Source organism: Acinonyx jubatus, chromosome E1 (assembly GCF_027475565.1).
Source record: "Acinonyx jubatus isolate Ajub_Pintada_27869175 chromosome E1, VMU_Ajub_asm_v1.0, whole genome shotgun sequence".
Taxonomy (NCBI): domain Eukaryota; kingdom Metazoa; phylum Chordata; class Mammalia; order Carnivora; family Felidae; genus Acinonyx; species Acinonyx jubatus.
Genome location: NC_069397.1, coordinates 34,699,018 through 34,718,533, shown reverse-complemented (window position 1 = coordinate 34,718,533; position 19,516 = coordinate 34,699,018). Strand labels below are relative to the sequence as shown.

The following is a 19,516-nucleotide window of genomic DNA, read 5'->3' as shown; positions in this document are numbered from 1 at the left end:
TTCTAGCACCCGGGGGACAAAACTGCTCTGCCGTGTCCCCTCCCACCTCTAGGAAACCTTTGATCCTTCAGGTACCTCAGGTAAGGTGCCTTGTGAGAGTAGAGACTGGGTATCCCCAGCAGGTTAGACTTCTCAGGGGAGGGACCTGCGCCTCGCCTGACCATATCATATCTAACCCATTCTCTGAACTCAGAAGGCTCCTAAAAAGAGGAAATGCAATAGGCCTAAGGAACTCTCTGGAAAGCCCAGGCCTGACCAGGAGAAATGGGCAAAAATGTATGGGTGCTGATGGAGGAAATGGTGACAAGGAATTTGCTGGAAGCGGGAATATATGGGATCTCTGTAGAAGGAGCCTCACGGTCAGAGGCAGCACGGGTAGGAGGGGACCACGGGGCACAGACCGACAACCCTGTCCCTCCCCCACGAAACAAGATACCAGTCAGCGAGGCTCTGGGGGCTGCTTTTATGGGGGCGACTTGACAGAGGGCATGGTCCGTACAAAACCGGGAACAATACATACATATATATATTATATACAGAGACGCAGTCCTGCGGGGGGGCGGGGCGGGGGCGGTGCCGGTTGGAGAAACCGGAAGCGCCCCGCGGCCCCGCCCACTCCATCTGCCGGGGCGAAGGAGAAGTGCGTAGGTCTGGGCACTGAGACAGCCAGCTCTTTCGGGGGGTAGGGGCACGTCTTGGGGGCGGGGGGGGGGGGGCGAGAAATACTGATCGATGGCGTGGTCTATTTACAGGGGTCGAGAAGCCCAAACGGATGTGATGGGGGTTGTCTGTTTTTAAAAAATGAACAAAAATCCAGTCTGGGGCAGGGGCATGAGGAAGAGGCAGAATGAGAGGTGGATCCTGAAAAGAGGAGGGGACCTGGGGGTGGGGGTGGGGGTGGGGGTGGGTCTCACCTCCCTTGGTCCAATCCCCAATTTGGGGTTAGAGTGGGGAAACGGAGTGGATTTCACTTAGAAAGCAGGCTGCCAGCAGGGCAGCCCTGGTCTCCAAAAAGATGAGTAGTAGTAAAATTTTGCCCTCCGGTCAAAACATTGGAAAACTGTGGGCGTGGGTGGAGCGAGGCGGAATTTGCGATGTTAGTACAAGGCTTCCAGGTGTGGCCCTGGGCAGGGCAGGGCCTGGCTCTCCGGTGGGTGGGTGGGAAATGTTCGCCTTGCCTAAGCTGCAGCCAGGCCCCCTAAGCTGACCTCTCCTCCCTGGTATTCCCAGGCTCGGCCAGGAAACTCGGAGCCCAGAGAGGCCACAGAACAGTTCCAGGAGGAGGTTATGGCTATTTGGCACCTGGGGGTCGGGAGGCACAAGGAAAAATTGAGGGCTGCTGCCCCAGGGAAGGGGGAGCTGGGGACCAGGTGTCCTGGACTCTCCCCTTTTCCCGAAGGATGCATGAGAAATCAGTGCAGGGCCAGTCCCAGCCTCCAGGCTCCAGGGTGGACTCTGTCCCTCCTGGGAGGAGGGACCAGGATGGGAGGAGGAGGCGTGGAGGCAACCCCTCCCAGCAGGAGGGTCAGAATGCAACAGAGACAGCACAATGATGGGGGATGGGGAAAGGGGCCAAGAAGGTAGAATCTCAAGTCAAGAGGCCCAGGGGCCACGTAGGAGCCCCGTGGGCAGGGAGCAGCCTCCAGGTGGTGAGATGCTGGGAGAGCCCCCAGCCCCATTCCAGTCCAGAGACAAAGGCTGGAGGTTGTAAAGTCTGGCAGTATGGTCTGCAGGTCCTTGTGTCCATCCACCACCCAGGCCAAACCCTCGGCATCCCTGGGCCTCCGTGCCTCAGCCCCGCAGGGCGAGCAAGAGGCCGTTCTTCCAGCCACCTCTGTCTGCCCAGGCCCTCTGGTCCCTGAAGCTGGGGGAGGTGGGGCGGAGGGTGGGGGAGTCGGGGCACCTGTCCCCAGGCTGGTAGGGGGCGGGGTGAAGTATTGAGGACAGGGGAGGGAGGACAATGGGAGGGGATTAATTATTGTCCCGTCAAGGAGTGATTCCTGTTAAGTAGAGTTGGAATTCCTCAGTGATTGCAGGTTCCCTTCCAGTTCTGAGATCTGGCAAACAAAAGGGAGAGGGGTCAGGCCTGAGACCAGGCACAGGCCCTGCCCCTCTGCCCACCCTGGTGGTGGCAGGACCCCAAGCCAGCAACACGACTCTCTCTGTCTCCCTCCAGGATCCACAGGGAGCCTGAGAGGAGGGGTCTACCTGCTGTCCCCTCCCCCAGCGCACCCCTGGGCCTACCTTGTCCAGGAGCTTGTCCATTTCCTCCTTCCTAGCCAGCTCTGACTCTTCCAGAACCCGGCGCTGTGCGGTCTCCTTTTTCAGGAACTCGATCTCCCTAGGGGTCAGCAGGGGGCAGCCCATGGGTGAGGGTGTGTCGTCTGACTGCCATCCAAGGAGTCTCAGGGCCCTCAGCCCTGTCCTTAGCCCCACCTGAGCAGCTCTCTCTCTCTCTCTCTCTCTCTCTCTCTCTCTCCCCCTGTTCTTAGGTGGGGAGGCCCCAGGTCTTTCCAAAGCTTCTGGGGCCTGTGCTGGCCCCGGTGGCCAGTCATCCTGGGCTCAGGCACCCTCACCAGGGCGCCCTCCAACTTCTGTGCTCTTTGCCTCTCTACTCAGGTGGCGGTGGGGAGGTTCTACCACCAGAGGCCTCTCTCAGTCCACCCTGGGCCAGGACCCGCCCCCCACCCCCACCCCCTGCTCCTAGTGCCCCGGCCACATACTTCTGCTGGTAGTCTTTGATGAGGCGTTTGGCCTTGCTGTACTTGCGCTCCAGGGCCTGGTACTGGGCCTGGGTCTCCCGCAGGTGCTCGTCCACAGCCTGGCACAGGCTCTGGGCCTCCCCCCAGTAGCCCTCCAGCTTCTCCATGCGCTCCTTGTTCTCCTCCACGCTCTGCTCCAGCTGGGCCTTCTCCACCCGCCACCGCCCCTTCTCCTGCTCCAGGCTCTGTAGCTGAGGAAGGAGCAGCCATGGATTGGTGCGGGCCAGAGGCAGCCGAGGAGTGCCCCCATCCTGGCCCCAGGGCCAGTCTCTGGAGGACGCCTGCAGGTGTGAAGCCCGCTGCCCCCCAAGTACTAACTCTCCTTGGCCGAGCCTGAGAACCAGAGCCCGGAGTGGGGAGAGGCGGGAGCTCAGCCTCAGAGCCCCCAACCAGGGCCCCTGCGCCGTGCACGCGCCTCACGGGCCAGAGGCCCGGGTCAGTCACTGACCAGCTCTGTGACCTGCGGATAGGCAACTTCTGTCTTAAGCCTCCAGCCTCCCATCTGTGAAATGGGACTGCTTCCTGCCTTGCCAAGCTCACAGGGCCACAGGAAGAGGGTAGGTGTAAAAGAGCAGGGCCGGTGAGGGTCGCCATCGCCCTGTGTCCCCTCCGCAGCTCTGGCCCTGCTGACCAGTCCCTGCTTCAGTGGCTTCCTGAACAATCCCGGCTCCTCTGCCACCTTGTCTCCCGCTTCTCACGGTCACCCCACCCGCACAAATCTAGTCCTCCTTTCTGCGGTCTCACTGCCATGCCAGTGCTCAGCCTCAAGCCCCTGCCTCCCCCTCCAGCCTTGCTGGTGGCAAATGCCACCTGCTGTCCGTACCCCAGCCGCATGGGCCTTCTTGGAGATCCTCAGACTTGCCACGTTCCTTCTTGCCACAAGGCCCTTGCCCGTGCCGTTCCCTCTGCCTAGAATGCCCCCCCCCCCACCTCCTCTCCCTCTTGCCCCATTATCTCCCCCTAGCTTACTCGTTGGCTCTCTGCTCAGTGTGTCACTTCCCCAGAGAAGTCTCCTGTGATTCCCTCCAACAGCTCTGCCCCCGCACCCACCCCCCCCACACGCACTCGGGCTGGATCAGGTTCCCCTGCTCTAGGTGCTCGGCATCCCTGTACTCTCCTCCTACAGAGCCCCGTGTCAGTTGGTAAGGACACAGACGTCACTGTGCACCAGGGACGGCATCAAATCTGCTTCTGCGCACCACGGGGACCGGAAGAGTGCTGGGCACTTAGAAGGTGCCTTATAGGCTTTTACAGATTGAAAGCACGAACAGACCTTTGACTCGCTTTCATGCTCTGCATGGGGTGTGGCTCATCATCTCCACCTCAGAGATGCAGCCCCAACCCGTCCTTCCTATCCATACCCTCTGCCGGCACTCTGGGCAGCCCTGGTCACCACGCCCCCAAGGACACCACCAGGGCCTCTAATTGGCTTGCCAGCCTCCAACATCAGCCCCTCTGCGAGAATGCACGCGTCCTGTGACCCTCTTCCCGAGGGAGGGTCGTGCCTCTGTGTCTCGGCAGACGGATGCCAAGGGTGTACCTATGCAGGCTGACGCACCTGCGTATACGGTCACGTGAAGCCCGAGTCCAGTGTCTCGATGTCCACACTGAGTGGGTGTCCCTAGAGATCTCGGTGAGTGACCCCACTCCCCCTGCCATGCTCTTACCTTCCTTTTTAGTTGCTGGATCTCTGCCTCAGTCACAGCGTGCTTGATCTGGAGCTGTGGGGGCAGAGAGGCAGACGCTCAGCTCCGGCTGGAGTTGGCCGTGCTGTTGGGAGGGATAATGGCCTGCCTTTGCCCGCCACCAGCCCAGGGACCGCCCCTCCCCTCCTCTTCCCACCTCCTTAAACTTGTGCACCAGCTTCTCGGGCTCCATGTCCACGGGGGACAAGGCGTCCTCGTTTTCCGCCAGCTCGAACACCTCGATGGCCATCTCGCCCCCTGGGAACGTGGGGCTGAGCTCCTCATCCTCGTCGGTGGCATATTCTCCTGTCTGCGAAGGGAGAGAGACGACTGCACATCCTGTCCACCCCGGCCTCCCTCAGCCCTGATGAGCGGGGCTTAGACTGGCAACGGTCTGCCCAAGTCAGACTGGGGGGCTACCCAGGGGTGTGGTTCATGCCTCCCCCATCAGACTGGGGCTACGCCAGTGGGTGTGGTTTGCATCTGCCCCCAGCCGCCTGGGGAGTCCCCTGAAGGCCCAGGTAGTTCCCCTGTAAGACTGGGACCCCTGAAGAAACAGCCTGTGCTTTTCCCTTCACTCCACGGGTCCCCTGAGGTCTGGAGCCCCATCTCCTTCCTTAGATTAGGTCCCCTGAGGGTAGAGGCTATGTATGCCTTCCCCTCAGAGTAGGGACTCTTTGAAGGAACTGTGTTTTCCTTGTAGGAGCAGGAAGGGTCTCTGAAGACAGAAAGTGTGACCCCTTCCAGAAGACTAAGTGTTCTTTGAAGGAAGGGTCTGCATGTCCTCCCTCAGTCTGGGGACTCCCCCAGGATAGGATAGGGACTGGTGTGCCCCCGCCTTCTTCACAAGGCCTGGGAAAGCAGGGTCAGAGGATGGTTGTAATGCTCCATCCAGCCACCAGGGGGCGATGATGCCACCGGCTGGGCCAGCAGTCCCTACCTCCTCGTCGTCCTCCCCGTACTGGGCGTATCTCTGCTCCATCATCTCCCGCTGCCATCGCTCCTGTTCCAGGGTCTGCTGAATTAGCTGGGCCACCTCACTCTGCTCGCCTGGCCGCTCCCGGCCAATCATAAATCTGCAGGGGCACTAGCGTCATGCCTTCGCCTCTGTCTTCGACTGGGTGATGCCACCATCCTCCCCGCTGGCGCACCACCTCCGCCCCCCGGACCCTCCCAAGGGAGGTGAAATGAGAGGGTTGAGTCCACAGGCCGTGGAGTGTTAATAATGAATGGGGGAGCTGGGGGCCCTTCTTGGGTTTCCTTCCCCAGAGAGGCAGAAGGCCCACTAACCCTCGCGGCCAGTTTTGGGGGAGGGGTGATGTCAGCCAAACCCCCTGCTGGGCTGCAGGGGACAGGAGTTCAGAAGCCGCCTGGGCAGGGGGCTCTTCCTCCACCACCGGGGGAGAAACCGGGGCCCTGACCCATCCCAGCAGCCGGCTTCCCCACTCCCCTGCCCTGGGGCTGTGGGGGTGTGCCTTGTGTGAGCTCCAAGCCCCCAAGCTTCAGGAAGGGGCGGGACGATGGTGAGTGGAGATTGGGATGGAGAGGAAGTAGTGGAACTTCCAGGCACCAGCCCCTCCTCTCCGTGGCCACCCACATCCTGTTTCTGTCCACCACCCTTTCCTGGGGGCAGTGCCCCTCTTGGAGGGGGCAGGGAGTGGTCCCCGAATGTTATGCCAGAGAGGGACGTAAGGAGCTCCTAGCCCAGCTCCCTTCACCGACAGGCCCGGGGAGGAGAGTCGGCCAGGATTACACAGTGGGTGAGAGAGAAGGATGGGGTAGGTGCCCGGTGGGGGAGACTCCAATTTGGATGGCATTCTCCCTGCACATCTTGGTTCTTTGGTGAGTTAGTCACAGACACGCAGGGGAAGAATAAGTCCAAGAGGCCAGTTTGGAGGTGCAGCGGGCCATGGGCCTTGAAGCCTGTACTGGTGGCCAGCAGTACTCAGGGGCTTGGGAGAGGACGGCAGGCGTAGGGTAGGGATACGGGCACAGCAATTCCTTTGGGGAAGGAGGCCATGAAAGCTCCTCTGTGTGGTGAGCCGCCCAGTGGTTCGGTCGGTGGGTTAATCATCTGACTCTTGGAGTCGGCTCAGGTCATGATCTCAGGGTCCGTGAGTTCGAGCCCTACGTCGGGCTCTGCACGGACAGGGCAGAGCCTGCTTGGGATTCTTTCTGTCTGTCCCTCCCCCACTTGCTCTCTTGCTCTCAAAATAAATAAAAATAAACTTTAATTAAAAAAAAAAAAAATAAGGCGGGCTGCCCAGAACCTTACCTGGGTACGGCCAGGTGGGCTGAGTGCCGGGATGAGGGCCAAACCTCCCGTCCACTCCCACCCCCCCCACCCAGCCCCCCCTGCTCCGGGCCCTTACCGCACTCGACCCTTGGTGTTCCGGAGCACGGAGGCTGCAAAGCTCTGGGTCACTCCCACCAGACTCGTGCCATCCACCTCCACAAGGAGATCGTTCACTTGGATCCTGGGAGAGGCCACACTGGTCAGCGGGGGTCACCGGGGAACCGGAGCTGAGGTAGAGGCGGTCCCCCTCCCATCCGAAACTCGAGGCTCAGTCCCCGCTGGGCCCTGGTACTTTGTCTACTTGCATAAAACGCGTGAGGCCAGAGCATCCCGTATCGCCCAGACTCACCAGCGGGCAGGGAGACCCAGGCAGGCAAAGCAGACACGGGCACGCAGGGCCAGGAGTGGTGGCAGGCACACGTCCTGCGACAATCACACCCCTGTCCCTCCTCCGTCACACCCGACAGAGCGGGTGTAGAGCATCTAGAGTTCATTACCACCACGGACGCCGGCGGGGGCCCGAAGCACAGGTGATACACGGTCCGCTTCTAAGTCCACGTCTACAGACCCGGGTCTGCCGAGTGGCTCCCAAATGCCCGAGACCCACGTAGCGGAGCAAACTGCAGTGCTCACGTGCTGGCCCGTAGGCTCACGGCACCCTCATACGGGGACACAGCCTCCACCACGTTCTCGGTGTGGCACGAGGGGCCCTGCTTCTCGGCACAAGGAGAGAGACAGGGGTCTCCGGCCCAGCCTGCCGAGGGGGACGAAGGGACTGGCGGGACCCTTGGCCACCTCCTTCCTCCACTCCCACCTCCCTGCAAGCTCCAGGCCTTCTCCCCGGCCTCCTATGCGGAAATGGAGGAAATGGCCTATTGTGAAGAGCTCACCCCCGCACGCCCCACGTGTGGCCACACTCAACATGGGCACACACTTCCCACACCACCAACGGAGGACCACAGGGAAGGCTCTGGAAATTCAAATGAGGGGGTAAGGGAAAGGGCGGAGGCCGTCACCTTCCTTTTGTCTGCCCCCCTGAGCCCCCAGGGCCACAGCAGGCAGCAGCACCCTGAATGAGGCAACTCAAGCTCCAGCAACACGACCCCAAGTCACCCGGCCCTCACAGGGATACCCATTCACCTCTGTCACACTGAGGGGGTCTGGGTTTGGAGGTACCACCACAAGGCACCCCTGATTATCAACCTCCAACTTCTGACAACCCCAGGGACGCCCTAAAGCCCGTCCCACTTCCCCCCTGCGATACACACACACAGTGGAGGGGCCCACAGTGGGGTCACTGGGCTACCTGGGGCTCCAGGAGGCCCTCCCTGAACCTTCTGACCCCTCCAGCCTCAGACGCCAAGCAGAGCACCCATGCGCATACATGCACACGCACCCACACAAGGAGCGTCTCCCCTCCAGGCACGGCCCACCAGTCTTTCTAGCCACACCACGCACCTGGATCCCCCTTGCTTGCTATGCTCCCGCCACACCCGCCTGCTTTCAGTCCCCTTCCTGGAACCTGCTGCACATTCTACTCCCTCAGCCTGGCTAACTCCTGCTCATCCTTCAGGTCTCAGCTCCAACGTCACTTCCTCCAGGAAGCCTTCCCTGCGAGCCAGAGAGAACAAGTCCTCCTTTTGATGCCTTCGTGGCACCCCTGTGCTACTTTTCCCGTGGTTTCTGTGCGTCCACTTGGATGCCCGTCTGCTTCAACATACCACATGCTTCTTGAGGGCAAGGCCCTCATCACTGACTCCCCAGGGCTGGCTCCAGCCCCGCCCACAGAGCCAGAGACTCGGTATTTGCTAAGTGAAAATCAAAAAGCTCAGAGGTCTCCACCAGGAACACAATCTCCACGCCTGTGCTCTCCCTACCGCAGCCCAACACACACCGAAAGCCAGGACGTACGATGCCTCCGTGCAGCCCCCCTCCAAAGAACGTAAGTGCCTTGAGGGCAGGGGTCCCATCAGTTGTGTTCGGCGCTGTACCCCCTGGACCAGCAGCTAGCACAGTAAGGCTCCAGGAATACCTGAGCCCCACACAGACAGTGGCCCGCCCCGCAGCTGGCAGCCAGTGGGGGAGGAGGAGGCGGTACCTGCCGTCCCGATGGGCTGCACCACCCTCGGTCACGGTCTTCACGAAGATGCCCAGCTTCTCCAGGCCCATGTCCGCCCCGGCCCCCATACCGATGATGCTGATGCCCAGGCCCTCAGAGTCTGTGGAGCAAAAAGTCGTGAGAGGCTGGTGTTGGGAGGTGGGGGTGGGGTGAGGCGTTCCAGCCAGGGCTTGCAGGGGGACAGAGAGAGAGAGATGTCCCCCCCACCCCAATCTCCAACCTCACCCCAGGGCACGGCCCGACCTCGAGCAGCAGGCCCCGCACTCAGGGGATGTCCGCAACTGGGGAAGGGACACCATTCTCTCCCCTCTCTTTGTCAAGCCAACCAGGAGGCTCGTGGGTCACTCCCTGCTCTGTGCTCTCCACCCCCAAGAACCACTGGGCAGCAGGGCAGGCCGAGGGTGGCCCGGGGGGTTGGCCAGAGACAATTCTGCATGCAGATGAGGGGTGCAGAGGGATGGGATGGCGTGGGGGTGGCCACGATGGGGTTGGTCTCCTCTACACAGACTCACCCATACTCACAGCCTCAATGACTGGGGATTTCCCGCTTTGCTCTCCGCAGCTGCCCCCCCTCCTGTCTCACGGGCTTCTGACATCCAAACTCTTATCTTCCCCCACAAACAGGCTCTTCCCATCTGCCACTCCCTCCTGGGGCCTGGGAGTCACCTGGATTCCTCCCTCCCCCTCACGGCCTCAGCCCGGGCCAAATAACCTCCAGATCCTGCAGATTCTGCCTCGCAAGGATCTCTCCAGGGCGCCCACTTCCCACACAGCCATCGTCTGGTCCACACCACTGTGGTCTCTCCCCATCCACTTACGACCCTTCTCCCCACAGCACAGCCTGCGGTGGTCTTTCTAAAATACCTTTTCCATGCCCTGCCACGGTTTCCCGGTCCATCCACGGGGACTACCCGTCCTCCACGTGGTCTACGAGGCCCCACATACCCCCCTTGCCCTCGTGATCAAAATCTAGCCGAGTCTCTCTTTTCTCTTTCCCGCAAGCTCTCCTGAGTTCCACCCACCCCCCCCCCCCTCCACCTTCAGAGCTCAATGCAAGCATTCCTTCCTCGGGGACCCCACTGACCTGAGTCTACATGCTGTTACGGCGGCCCCTCCCATCCCCGCCCGGCACCCATGACAGCCTGTGAGGACACAGTTGGCTGGGAGTGTCCCATCAGTGCTGGCCTCCCTTCAGCGCGAGGCCCACACAGAACCCAGAGCCCAGCCCCCAGCGCCCCCCCGGGGACCTGGCAGCTGGGCTGAGTGAGCACAGAGTGGGGCAGGACAGGGTCGGTGGTGGGAGCTCCGGCCGCAATGGAGTCCGTGTGGCTGGGGGCGCTGGCAGGGGCGACACCAAAGTCCCCGAGGAAGCCCCCCCACCCCCACCCCACGCCAGGGCCCAGGGCAGAGCTGGCGCCAGAGGAGAGACCCCCCCCCCACCCCCACTCCGCGGCCGTGTCTCACCCTTCTCCAGCTCCACAGGGAAGAGCTCCAGCCTCTCTACCCGCTTCTCTAGCTCGTACTCAGCGGAGGCGGCCATGGGATCCACGTCCTCGTTGCGCCGGTCGTAGTCCTCGTTGGAGTAGGTACTGAACACCTGCAGAGGGGCCGCTCGTCAGAGGGCAAGGGCAGAGCTGGTGCGGAGAGGCCGCCAGGGCCGGCTGAGGCCACCCGTTGGCCTGCTCCAGGCCTCCCCCAGCCCCAAGATGACCCCAGCTCGGAGGGAAGGGCCTGCTAGCGCTTGAGTCCACGGGGCGAGAGACAAAGGGACGTCGTCGCCCCATCCACACCGTCACTCTCTCCTGCAGCCCCAGCTGGGCATGAGCATGGCTGCTGTGGAAGGAAAGGAAGGGCAACCTTGGAGAAACCGTCAGACTCAGGAGGCCAGGTGTCCAGGTCAGAGGCAGACCAACAGACTGGGGCAGAAAGAGACACAGGAGGACCCAGAGAGCCAGACAAGCGCAGACACAGACGGCGGCAGGAGAGTCCGGGAGAGTCGAAAGAACAGGCTGAGCAGGAGCAGAGGGGAAGCGGAGGAGGGGAGTAAGAATGGAGAAGATCCGAGGCTGCCAGATGGGGAGAGAGGGGGGAGCGGGTGTGAGACGCAGGGAGAGGGGAGGGAGGAGGAGAGAATGGGACAGAGAGGCACCCAGGACCCCAGGCCCCAGCTGACCTGAACTTGAAGTTGAGGCTGGGGTGGGGGAGGGAGGCAGGCAGGATCACCCCAGCCCCATGGAGAAAGGGCAGCACTCTACTTGAGGTGCCCCTCAGGTGACGGGAGGTGGGAAGGGTGGGGGGAAGAACGCCAGGCCCATGTGGCCTTGCCTGCATGGCCAGGCCTCAGTTTCCCTCCAGAGAAGCAGCTCTGAGGCGTGCCCCTTATCCCCAGTGCGCTAGGAGGCCCAGGCCAGAGGCTCGGGGCTCTGGTGACAGCAAGGAGCCCGGGCAGGCAGCAGCCTCTCTGATGTGGTCCACAGTGAGCCCAGCCTACAGGGAGGCCCCAAGGCCAGCCCTACCTTGTCGGCCCCTGTACCCTCTGCTGTCTCCTTCCTGTGGCTCTCTGTGAGAAGGAGAATTCCGACCCTCCCCCAGAGAACAGAGAAGCTAGGGCAGGGGCTCTGTGGGAGTGCCTAATTCTGGGTCCAGGCGGGGGTACCCCCAGTGGGAGGTTAATGAGCACCATTTGGGGTACCATGACGCGTTCATGCTTCGTTGCCTGCAGCGACAGGTTGGCACCACTTGGAGCTAAGCGGGGGCGAGGAAGGGTGGGAGCAGCTCTATCCGACGGCTGGGCCTGAGGCCTGAGCGGCTGGAGTGGAGCACCGTGTCCCCCGAGGCCCCTGCTAGGGCCCTCTCTCCTCCAGGAGCAGGCCCAGGGGCACCCTGGCGGGCAGTAGACTTGTGTCCCAGCCTTTGTTCGGGCTCGCTCGGTGTCATCCTCCACTCCCCACCGGAGCCTCGCTCCCACGGTGGGGTTTCATAGGATTAGAAGTGCAGCTGGGAGGGGCCTATGTGGTCACTTAACTCACTCCCCTCGGTTTCGCTGCATCAGAGAAACTCGAGCTCAGGCCCTTAAAGCTCATCGTCAATTGTGCAATGGCCCCCTGACATCTGGCCGCTGGCCTCCAAGCCCCCTGGAGGGAGGGGCCACCCAGTCTGCAGACAGAATAAGATGCCAGGTCTGCCGCTAAGGTCACTCGGGTTGGCCAGTGGCCGGGCAGGATGAGACTCCACCCGGTGGGCTCTGGCAAGTGGGTCACCTGTGACTTCGTCCCCGTTGCACTCATGCCCCCGGGCCTCGCAAATCGGCTTTGGCCCACTTTTGCACGAGTCCCTTGACCCTCACCCCAGGCCCCAGGCCACCCCTCACATTGCCCACCACGATGTGCCGAGCCTATCAGAAGGCCCAGTCCCCCGCCCCCAACTGACCATGTGGAATCGGGCTCTGTCCTCAGCAGAAGCCTCCGTAGAGGCAACAACCGGGTCATCGGTAGGACACAAGACCCTCCAATCAGTGTCAATGCAGAATGGGGGCAGGGAAAGGGGAAAAACAGGGACCCACTGCCCAGGGTGGGGAGGAAGAAATCCCCAGCAAGGTCAAAAGTCACACATACCACGGCGGCACCACAGACCACTGGCTCCCACACTCCTGCGAGCGACGGTCACCAGGGAGTCGGGAAACACTGCTCCAAATCATGCGCTATTTTTTACCCAAAAATCAGGGTAAGGTGTCAAATATAGACAGTCAGAGGCCCAGGACTGAAAAACCAAACTCCACCTCTGAAGGGATCAGGCCACTCAGAGAACTGGTTGGGGATGGGAGGGTCCTGACTCCTTCCGTGGTCCCCACCTCCTCCTCGGGTCCCAAGAAACACCATAATCTTCCTTCCAGACCATCCAGGATCCTGTCGCCCTCAGGAGGGGGAGGAGGGCTGGGAAAGGACACGTAAGGTCGCAGCCCCAGATGGGGGAGGGATGGCGTGGCTGGAGTGGCACCTTTCAGGCCTCCGCTGGGGTGGGAGCGGGGAGGTGGGAGAGGGGCAGCCGTCGATAGGAGGGATGGGAGGAAACCTGGGCAGCTTCAGTGTCCAAGAGCAGTTATGGAAACTTCAAACAAACAGATGAGGGTTTGGGAGGGGAGGGGTAAAGGCAGGGTCCAGGCCTAGGAGAGTCCAGGGCCCCGGACACCCCCCTGCAGCAGACCTGGTGCTGGGCACAGCTGAGCCTGGGGTGGTGAGAAAGGGCCATCTAGACTGGATGTGCTAGCCAAGATTGGAGGGTGGCAGGAAGAGGGGGTGGTGACCTGGGACTCTTAATTCTTCCCAGGGATATCCCCCTACCCAGACCCCGTCAGCACTGTTCTGAGGAGCTCAGGGCACTGGCACAAGCCACAAACCAATCACCAAGAGCGATGGTGGGGAAGTGGGGGGGGGGACTGAGACCCCCAAAAAGGGCAGCCCCCATCCCTCTTTTAGGGCACCCAGAGAATGTGGCAAGAGCACTGGGAGTTTGCCAAGGCCATGAGAGTCTGTCCTACTGAGCAGCCAAGAGCAAAGGCATGTGGGCAGCTGCCAGACATCCTGGGGGCTTTCCCAGCCCCACCCCCTCTCTTCGTGCCCAGTCCAAGGCCCAGCCCCCTCATGGGCCAGGCAAGGTGCCTGCTCCCTGTGGAACCCAACACCTCCACCTCCCCAGATGGCCCAGCACCGACCCCAGGAAACAGGGCCCCAGCGCCAGGCCTTTCCCCCACCCCCAGTCACATGGGCCCGGCCCAGCTCACCCTCATAGACCTGCTTCCCTCTTTCACTTCTGCAAACTTGGGGTGGGGGCTACAGACAGGATGAAGGGCTGCGGTCCCCTACACCTTCGTTTTAGGAAGTTCTTGGCTCCTCCCTCCTCTATAGGGGAAAAGTGGGGGTAGGGGGGTGTTTCTAAGCTCCCCCCACCTCTCCCGCCCAGAGTGGAGTAAGGACCGATGTGGGGAGGGTCTCCTGAGGACACACACACAGACGCACACCTCCCCACCACCCAAGTCCCAGCCTCAGGCAGCCTCCGGAGGAAGCGCGTCTGGGAGAGAGGAAGGGAAAGCAGGTGTCCCAGGATGCGGGTGCGGCGGAGCCTGGGCGAGGTAGCAGGCAGAGGAACCCGAGGGCAGGTCGGGGCAGGCCGCCCTGTCTCAGGCCTGAAAATCGTGCCCCTCTGACAAACAGCTGGAACTCCCCCACGCCCCCCTCAGGGTGGTAACTTCTGGGAAGGGGGCTGGGTGGCAGGGGCTGACTCAGCCTGCCAAACCCGGCTTGGCGAGGCGGGGGCGACGGCGTGCACGTGGCAGGGGCGGCGCGGGGGCGAGAGGGGGGCTCACTTACTTGGATGGGCGCCGTGCTGAAATGGATCTTCCGGCTCGGGGCCGGGTCCTCTTCTTCCGAGAGCCCCGGGATCTCCACGCACCCCGACTCGGGCTCGTAAGGGGGCTCCCCATCCTCCTCGTCTTCTTCGTCGTCCTCCTCCAGGGCACTGCCCCCAGAGTCCTCCCCCAGCCCACTGTAGGCGCTCACGTCCACCAAGTCTGCCTCCGAGAAGTCCTCCTTCTTGGACTCATCCGCCTCCTCGGGGGCCACGTCCGGGGCCCGGCCGTTGCCCACCCCTCTTTCAGGCGCAGCCACGGTCGCCGTGGCCTCCTCCGGGGCCGCCTGGGCCTTCTTCTGCTCCTCGGGCGCGGGGCTGGCTGTGGTTGCCAAGGTGCTGCCATTCTCCAGGGCCGCGTGGACCGTCACCTCCGCCTGAATCACCTCCCCGGGCGCCGCCTCGGCCTCCGACTCCCCGCTCTCCTCCACCTCCACGGGCTTAATCTTGCGCACCTCCCGGGGCTTGGGGGGCGGCCGGGCAGGGGCCACTCGCTGCTGCGGAGGCTGCTGCCCTCCAGGGCCGCGTTCCTTCTCGGCCGGTGCATCCCCCGACGGGGCGGGCGGCGGCGGCGGCGGCGGCTGCTGGAACACCCGGGACCGCTTACTGACCAGCTTCGAGTTGACCTGGGGAACCCCGGCAGCCGCGGCCCTGGGGAGCCCGGGCCCACGGTGGAGGCCGGTCCTCGAGTCGGCCTTCTCGAAAACGGCGCTGAGCTGGCTGACCGTCGGCGACACGGCGTCGGCGTCCAGCTTGTCCAGCGCCTCGGTGCTGCCGTTGAAGCGCACCACGACGTCCAGCTTCCGGTCCTGCAGGCCGGCGCGCTCCTGCCTCAGCAGCCGCCGCGCCACGGCCTCCTTGTCGCCGCCCGCAGCCGCCGGGACGCTCCGTTCGAACAGCTTCCGCGTCTCCTGCAGCCGGGACGGCGGGTGCGGCGGCGGCGCGGGCTGCGCCGAGGGCGCGGGCTTGGAGTCGAAGCGGCTCACGCGCTCCGACACGCTGGTGCCCAGCTTGAGCAGGGCGCTGTGGTCCACGTTCTCGTTCAGGCTGCTGGCCCGCGGCAGCGACAGGCGCACGCCGCGCTCGGGCGCCCGCGGGGCCTCGGTGGGGCCCGCGCCGCCGCCCGCCTCGCCCGGCGGCCCCGCCGTCGTGCCCATCTGCAGGAACATACTTTTGATGCGGTGGACGTTGGAGCCATATTTCTTGTGGTGGGCCGCCTTGGGTGCCTCGTCGGGCCCGGGCGCGTCCGGCGGCTTCAGCGCCTGGATGCCCGCCTCGTAGGCGCTGCGGTGCGGGGAGGCGCTCCGGAGGGGACCCCCGGGCCCCCGCGGCTCCGTCTTCATCATGGTGGGGGGAGACGGGGGCGCATCCCCTCGCTTCCCGCTCCCCCCCTCCAACAGGCGGCTGGCCAAGTCGGGACCACCGCCCCCCTCCCCCCCGAGAAAAGAAACCCCGGAAGGCCTTTTTTAGGCTCCCCCCAAACCAAGCTGCCAAAAACAGTTAACCCCGCTTGAAGAAAAAAAAAAAAAAAAAAGGAAAAAAAAAAAAATCTCCGAGCGCCCTGTGTGGGTCGCCTCCCCCAACCCAGCTGCCACAGACAGCCAGCCCCTCTTTCAAAGCCCGAGAGAGCGGCCTGCTACGGTCGCCCCCACCCAAATTAGAAAAGCGGCGGCCGGGGCCGGTGGGACCGCGCGCCCTGCCCGCGAAGCAGCGGCGGAGGAGCCGGCTCACATCGTCCGAGGCGGTGTCAGCGGGGCTGGCAGCCCGGGAGTCCCCCACCCCGGCCGGGGGCCTCGGCTCTCGGGGGGCCCGGCACCCCGGCGCCCATGGCTGCTCGGCCGGCCCGGGCCGCTCCGCCGCCGCGCCACCCTCCCTCCCTCCCTCCCCCCCGCGCCCCGAGCCTCGGTCTTTCTCTGGCTCTGCCCGAGCGGCGGCTGCCCGAGACCGAGCGGCTGCCCTTCTCGCCGCCGCCGCTGGGGGACTGGCACCTCTGGGTCCTAAAGGGATCGGATTTCCGGGGCCGGAGTCTGTGAGCCCTCCCCTTCCCCTCCTCCCGAACATATCCCCTCCCCTGCCGGTCCCTCGCCGACCGCCTGACGCTGACCCCAGTTCCCGGCCTGTCCTCTTCGGCCCTTCCATCCCAACCTCTGCCTGCGGCTTATCCCGACGCTCAGAAGCACACCCCCAACAAATATTGGGTGCGGGGAGGCAATCCAGCCCCAGTGGTCTCTGTGCGGTCCCCTCTCCATTCCAAACGTGAGGGGAGATTAGTGGGGCGGGCAAAGGATCCTTCATGGTCCTTGGAGTTCCCCAGTAGGGTTCAAGACCATCAGCATCAAAATCTATGGGCACTTAATTTTTTTTTTTTTTTAATTCAGATTTCTAGGCCCTCCTCCAAACTTTGTGAAACAGAATCTCAGAGGCCGGCGCAGGAATCTGCATTTTCACAAATTCTCGTGTAGAACCGTTTGCGCTCTCTCAGGTGTGAAAGCTGGGTCCAGTGTTGCTGGCTTTGTGGTGGAGGAGGAAAGGAGAAAGGAAATGGTCCTCATGGCCCAGGTGGCAGCCCAAAGCTGGCCTTTGCCCTTTGGAAGTCTGAAAGGGGTGTCAGCCTGCCCAGCACCCAGGCTGCAAGAGAGGGGGCGGAATCCCTGTCTTCAAGCCCCTGCTAGGGCACTCTTGCCTCACAAACAAGAAGGAGTTTGGGAGGAGGAATTCTGGAGGCCTGGGGCCAAAGTTTCAGCAGTGAGAGGTCTAGCTTGGATCTCTGATCTAAAGGATCCTGGCCACTGTGTGCAAGTGTGTGTTAGGGAGGCAGGGAGAAATATGGTAGTGATCTGCACATCCCCTGTCCCGGCAACCCAGAAAGTTGTTCTGATGCTCTCCCCAACCCCACATATACAACAAGGAGCCTGGGTTGCCCTCTACCCATCCCCAGCTGCCAGGGCTGGGAGTAAATGTCCACCCAATAGACCATGACAGGTCCAGATGCACTGCCTCACTCCACAGATCCCAGAAAATGCTGAACAGTGTGGACCCTAGGACCCAGGGAACGACTCAGGCACAAAGCCTCCCCCCACTCCCAGCTGCTTCCTGCATCTAAGGCCTTCCTGCGGTCTCTGCCTCCTCCCCCGCCCTCTTCTCTTCCATCCTCTTCCTCTTCTTCCCAATCTCCCACTCTCTCTCCAGCTCGCCTAGAAGGGCTGTTGTAGGGGATCCTCCCACCCCTCCACTGTAGGGGTGTGTGTGGGTTTTGCGGGGATATAAGCCGGTTAACACGTGCAAAGGAGCATGGGGGATGGGGTGTGGGAAGCTGCCTGGGAATCCTGAATATTGGGACAGGGAGGGGCCAGGAACCACAGGACTGGATCCAGAGGCTAAGGGAGAGGGAAGATTTGGGCTCCAAGCAGGAACCGGAAATGAACCCAGACCTCAGGCTTTCCAGTGACACCTGCCTCCTTTGCCCAGCTGCCCGGGGTTGCTTTCTGCCCTTCCCCCCCCCCCCCCCGCCCCCGCCCCCGCCGGCAATTTTACACTTTGGGATGGGACAGGCTGAAGAAACCATCCTCAATCTCCCCTCCCTCCTAGCCCTTTTTAGAAGACCTCTTTAAAGAACAAGCTTTGGGACTTGGGTTTCCAAGTTCCAGTCTGGAGCTGGAATCCTGCCTCCCCTCGAAGGTCCCCCGACCCCTCTGTAGAAGTTGGGTGAGACAGAAATCTCACCTAGCTGAGGGATGGAAGTTTGGACAGTGTCCCCAGAAACTCTTGTGTGGACTGGAGGAGGGCGCAGGCCCCTGGGTGTTCTGCCCAGAATCTCCCACACCCTTTGGTGAGTCATCTTAACTGGTCCCAGCCCAAGGGGTCTGGGCCCACGCTTCTGGCCAGGTGGGGAAGTTGGCTTCTAAGGGTGGGAGGAGGAGCTGAGAACCAGCAGTCAGGACCAGTGACCCTGGGACCCCCAACACCTCCAGCAGCAGCAGCATGGGGGCAAACTGGATTACCGAGGTGCTTGGATCTCCCTCGTCCTAAGACTTCCAAGGGTGAAACCCTTTTAAGTGCTTTGGGATGTAGGAGGGTGGAGTCAGCCCAGAGCTTGGAAGTCTGAGGCTAATGAGCGGGATTATTATTTCATGGGCTCCTGGTTAGCTCAGCAACACCCCCAGCCAGAATTCCCGAAGAAGCTTTTAAGGAGCAGTAAATGCTTTACCATCACTCCTTCCCTGGGGTCAGGCACCAAGCCGGCTGGCCTGTGAGATTAGGCTAGACGGGTGGGGAATGGGGTGTAATCTCTTCCATCCCCCTCCCTGCCTGTCTGGAGCAGTAATCCCCCCTGCAGTGAGGGTACTTTTGGAAGGGTTACCATCCAAATGGAAAGATTTAAACCTAATTTCCATCCTGTCACCGTGAATCCTCACCTCTCTCCTTCGGATCAGCACCCCACACCCCATGGTAATTTAATCATTCTTTCTGTAGTCCTGTGTGGAGAAGGCCTTGATGGCCAAGTTGTCTGGTGGTCTTTAAGTGGAAGTTCGGCTCAGGTCATGATCTCGCAGTTCATGAGCTCGAGCCCCACGTCGGGCTCTGTGCTGACAGCTCAGAGCCTGGAGCCTGCTTCGTTGTCTGTGTCTCCCACTCTCTGCCTCTGCCCCCCCCTCAAAAATAAATAAACATTACAAAAAAATGTTTATAAATGGAAGTTCCTTCTTCACCTTGCACTGGAAGAGAGGGTGAGGCGTTTCCCAAAGTTGACCCAGGAGCTAGGCTGTCAGAGATCAAATCGGGGCTCTTCCACTTGCTAGCTGTGTGACCTTGGGAAAGTCACTCGGTGTCTCTGCTCTGAGAAGATAAACAGAAGTAGCTGGAACACAGAAAGTAGGGTATGTGGGGAAGGAGATGCCTTTCCGGGTTCCTGATCAAAAGGCTGGGGGCTTCTACAGGGAGAGATCATCCGCCCTTGACCCTTCTGAGAGAGCCCCTCCCCATTTTCCACCTAGCCCCAGATTTGATGAGGGCCCCCTGAGACTGTTCCTCGAGGCTGGCCAGTTTTAAACACCAGGTGTCACGGGTGATGAAGGCAGGGAGATCTGTGATAAGTCCCAAGCCCTCAGTGCCCTGGGCTCAGGCCTGGGCTGGGCGCCAAGGCTGACTTCTCTTCCCAGCCCTGGGGCCTTGAGACTCAGCCTGTGAACGTTGTGTTTCTGTGGCCACAGTCATCTGAGCAGAGGCCAACCTAGACCCTGCCCTTCAACCA

The 19,516-nt window shown here is 62.0% G+C and overlaps 1 protein-coding gene across 1 annotated transcript; it reads right to left on the bottom strand.

Moving 5' to 3' along the window:
* Positions 1 to 444: 444 nt before the first annotated feature.
* Positions 445 to 16,139, bottom strand: PPP1R9B (protein phosphatase 1 regulatory subunit 9B). The gene is made up of 10 exons (XM_027034045.2): positions 14,229 to 16,139; positions 10,327 to 10,459; positions 8,842 to 8,962; positions 6,820 to 6,924; positions 5,388 to 5,523; positions 4,605 to 4,757; positions 4,430 to 4,483; positions 2,724 to 2,953; positions 2,245 to 2,341; positions 445 to 2,057 (listed from the first exon to the last, which is right to left on the bottom strand). The coding sequence occupies exons 1-10, from the start codon at positions 15,609 to 15,611 to the stop codon at positions 2,004 to 2,006; spliced, it is 2,466 nt and encodes an 821-aa protein (XP_026889846.1). The 5' UTR covers positions 15,612 to 16,139; the 3' UTR covers positions 445 to 2,003.
* Between the last annotated feature and the right edge of the window lie 3,377 nt (positions 16,140 to 19,516).

Coding starts and splice junctions, on each gene's coding strand:
- PPP1R9B (XM_027034045.2), bottom strand. CDS start 15,611: ATGATGAAGACGGAGCCGCGGGGGCCCGGGGGTCCCCTCCGGAGCGCC. Junction 4,758..5,387: donor ACGGGGAGGACGACGAGGAG/GTAGGGACTGCT, acceptor CTCCCTTCGCAG/ACAGGAGAATATGCCACCGA. Junction 2,058..2,244: donor TGGACAAGCTCCTGGACAAG/GTAGGCCCAGGG, acceptor TTTGTTTGCCAG/ATCTCAGAACTGGAAGGGAA.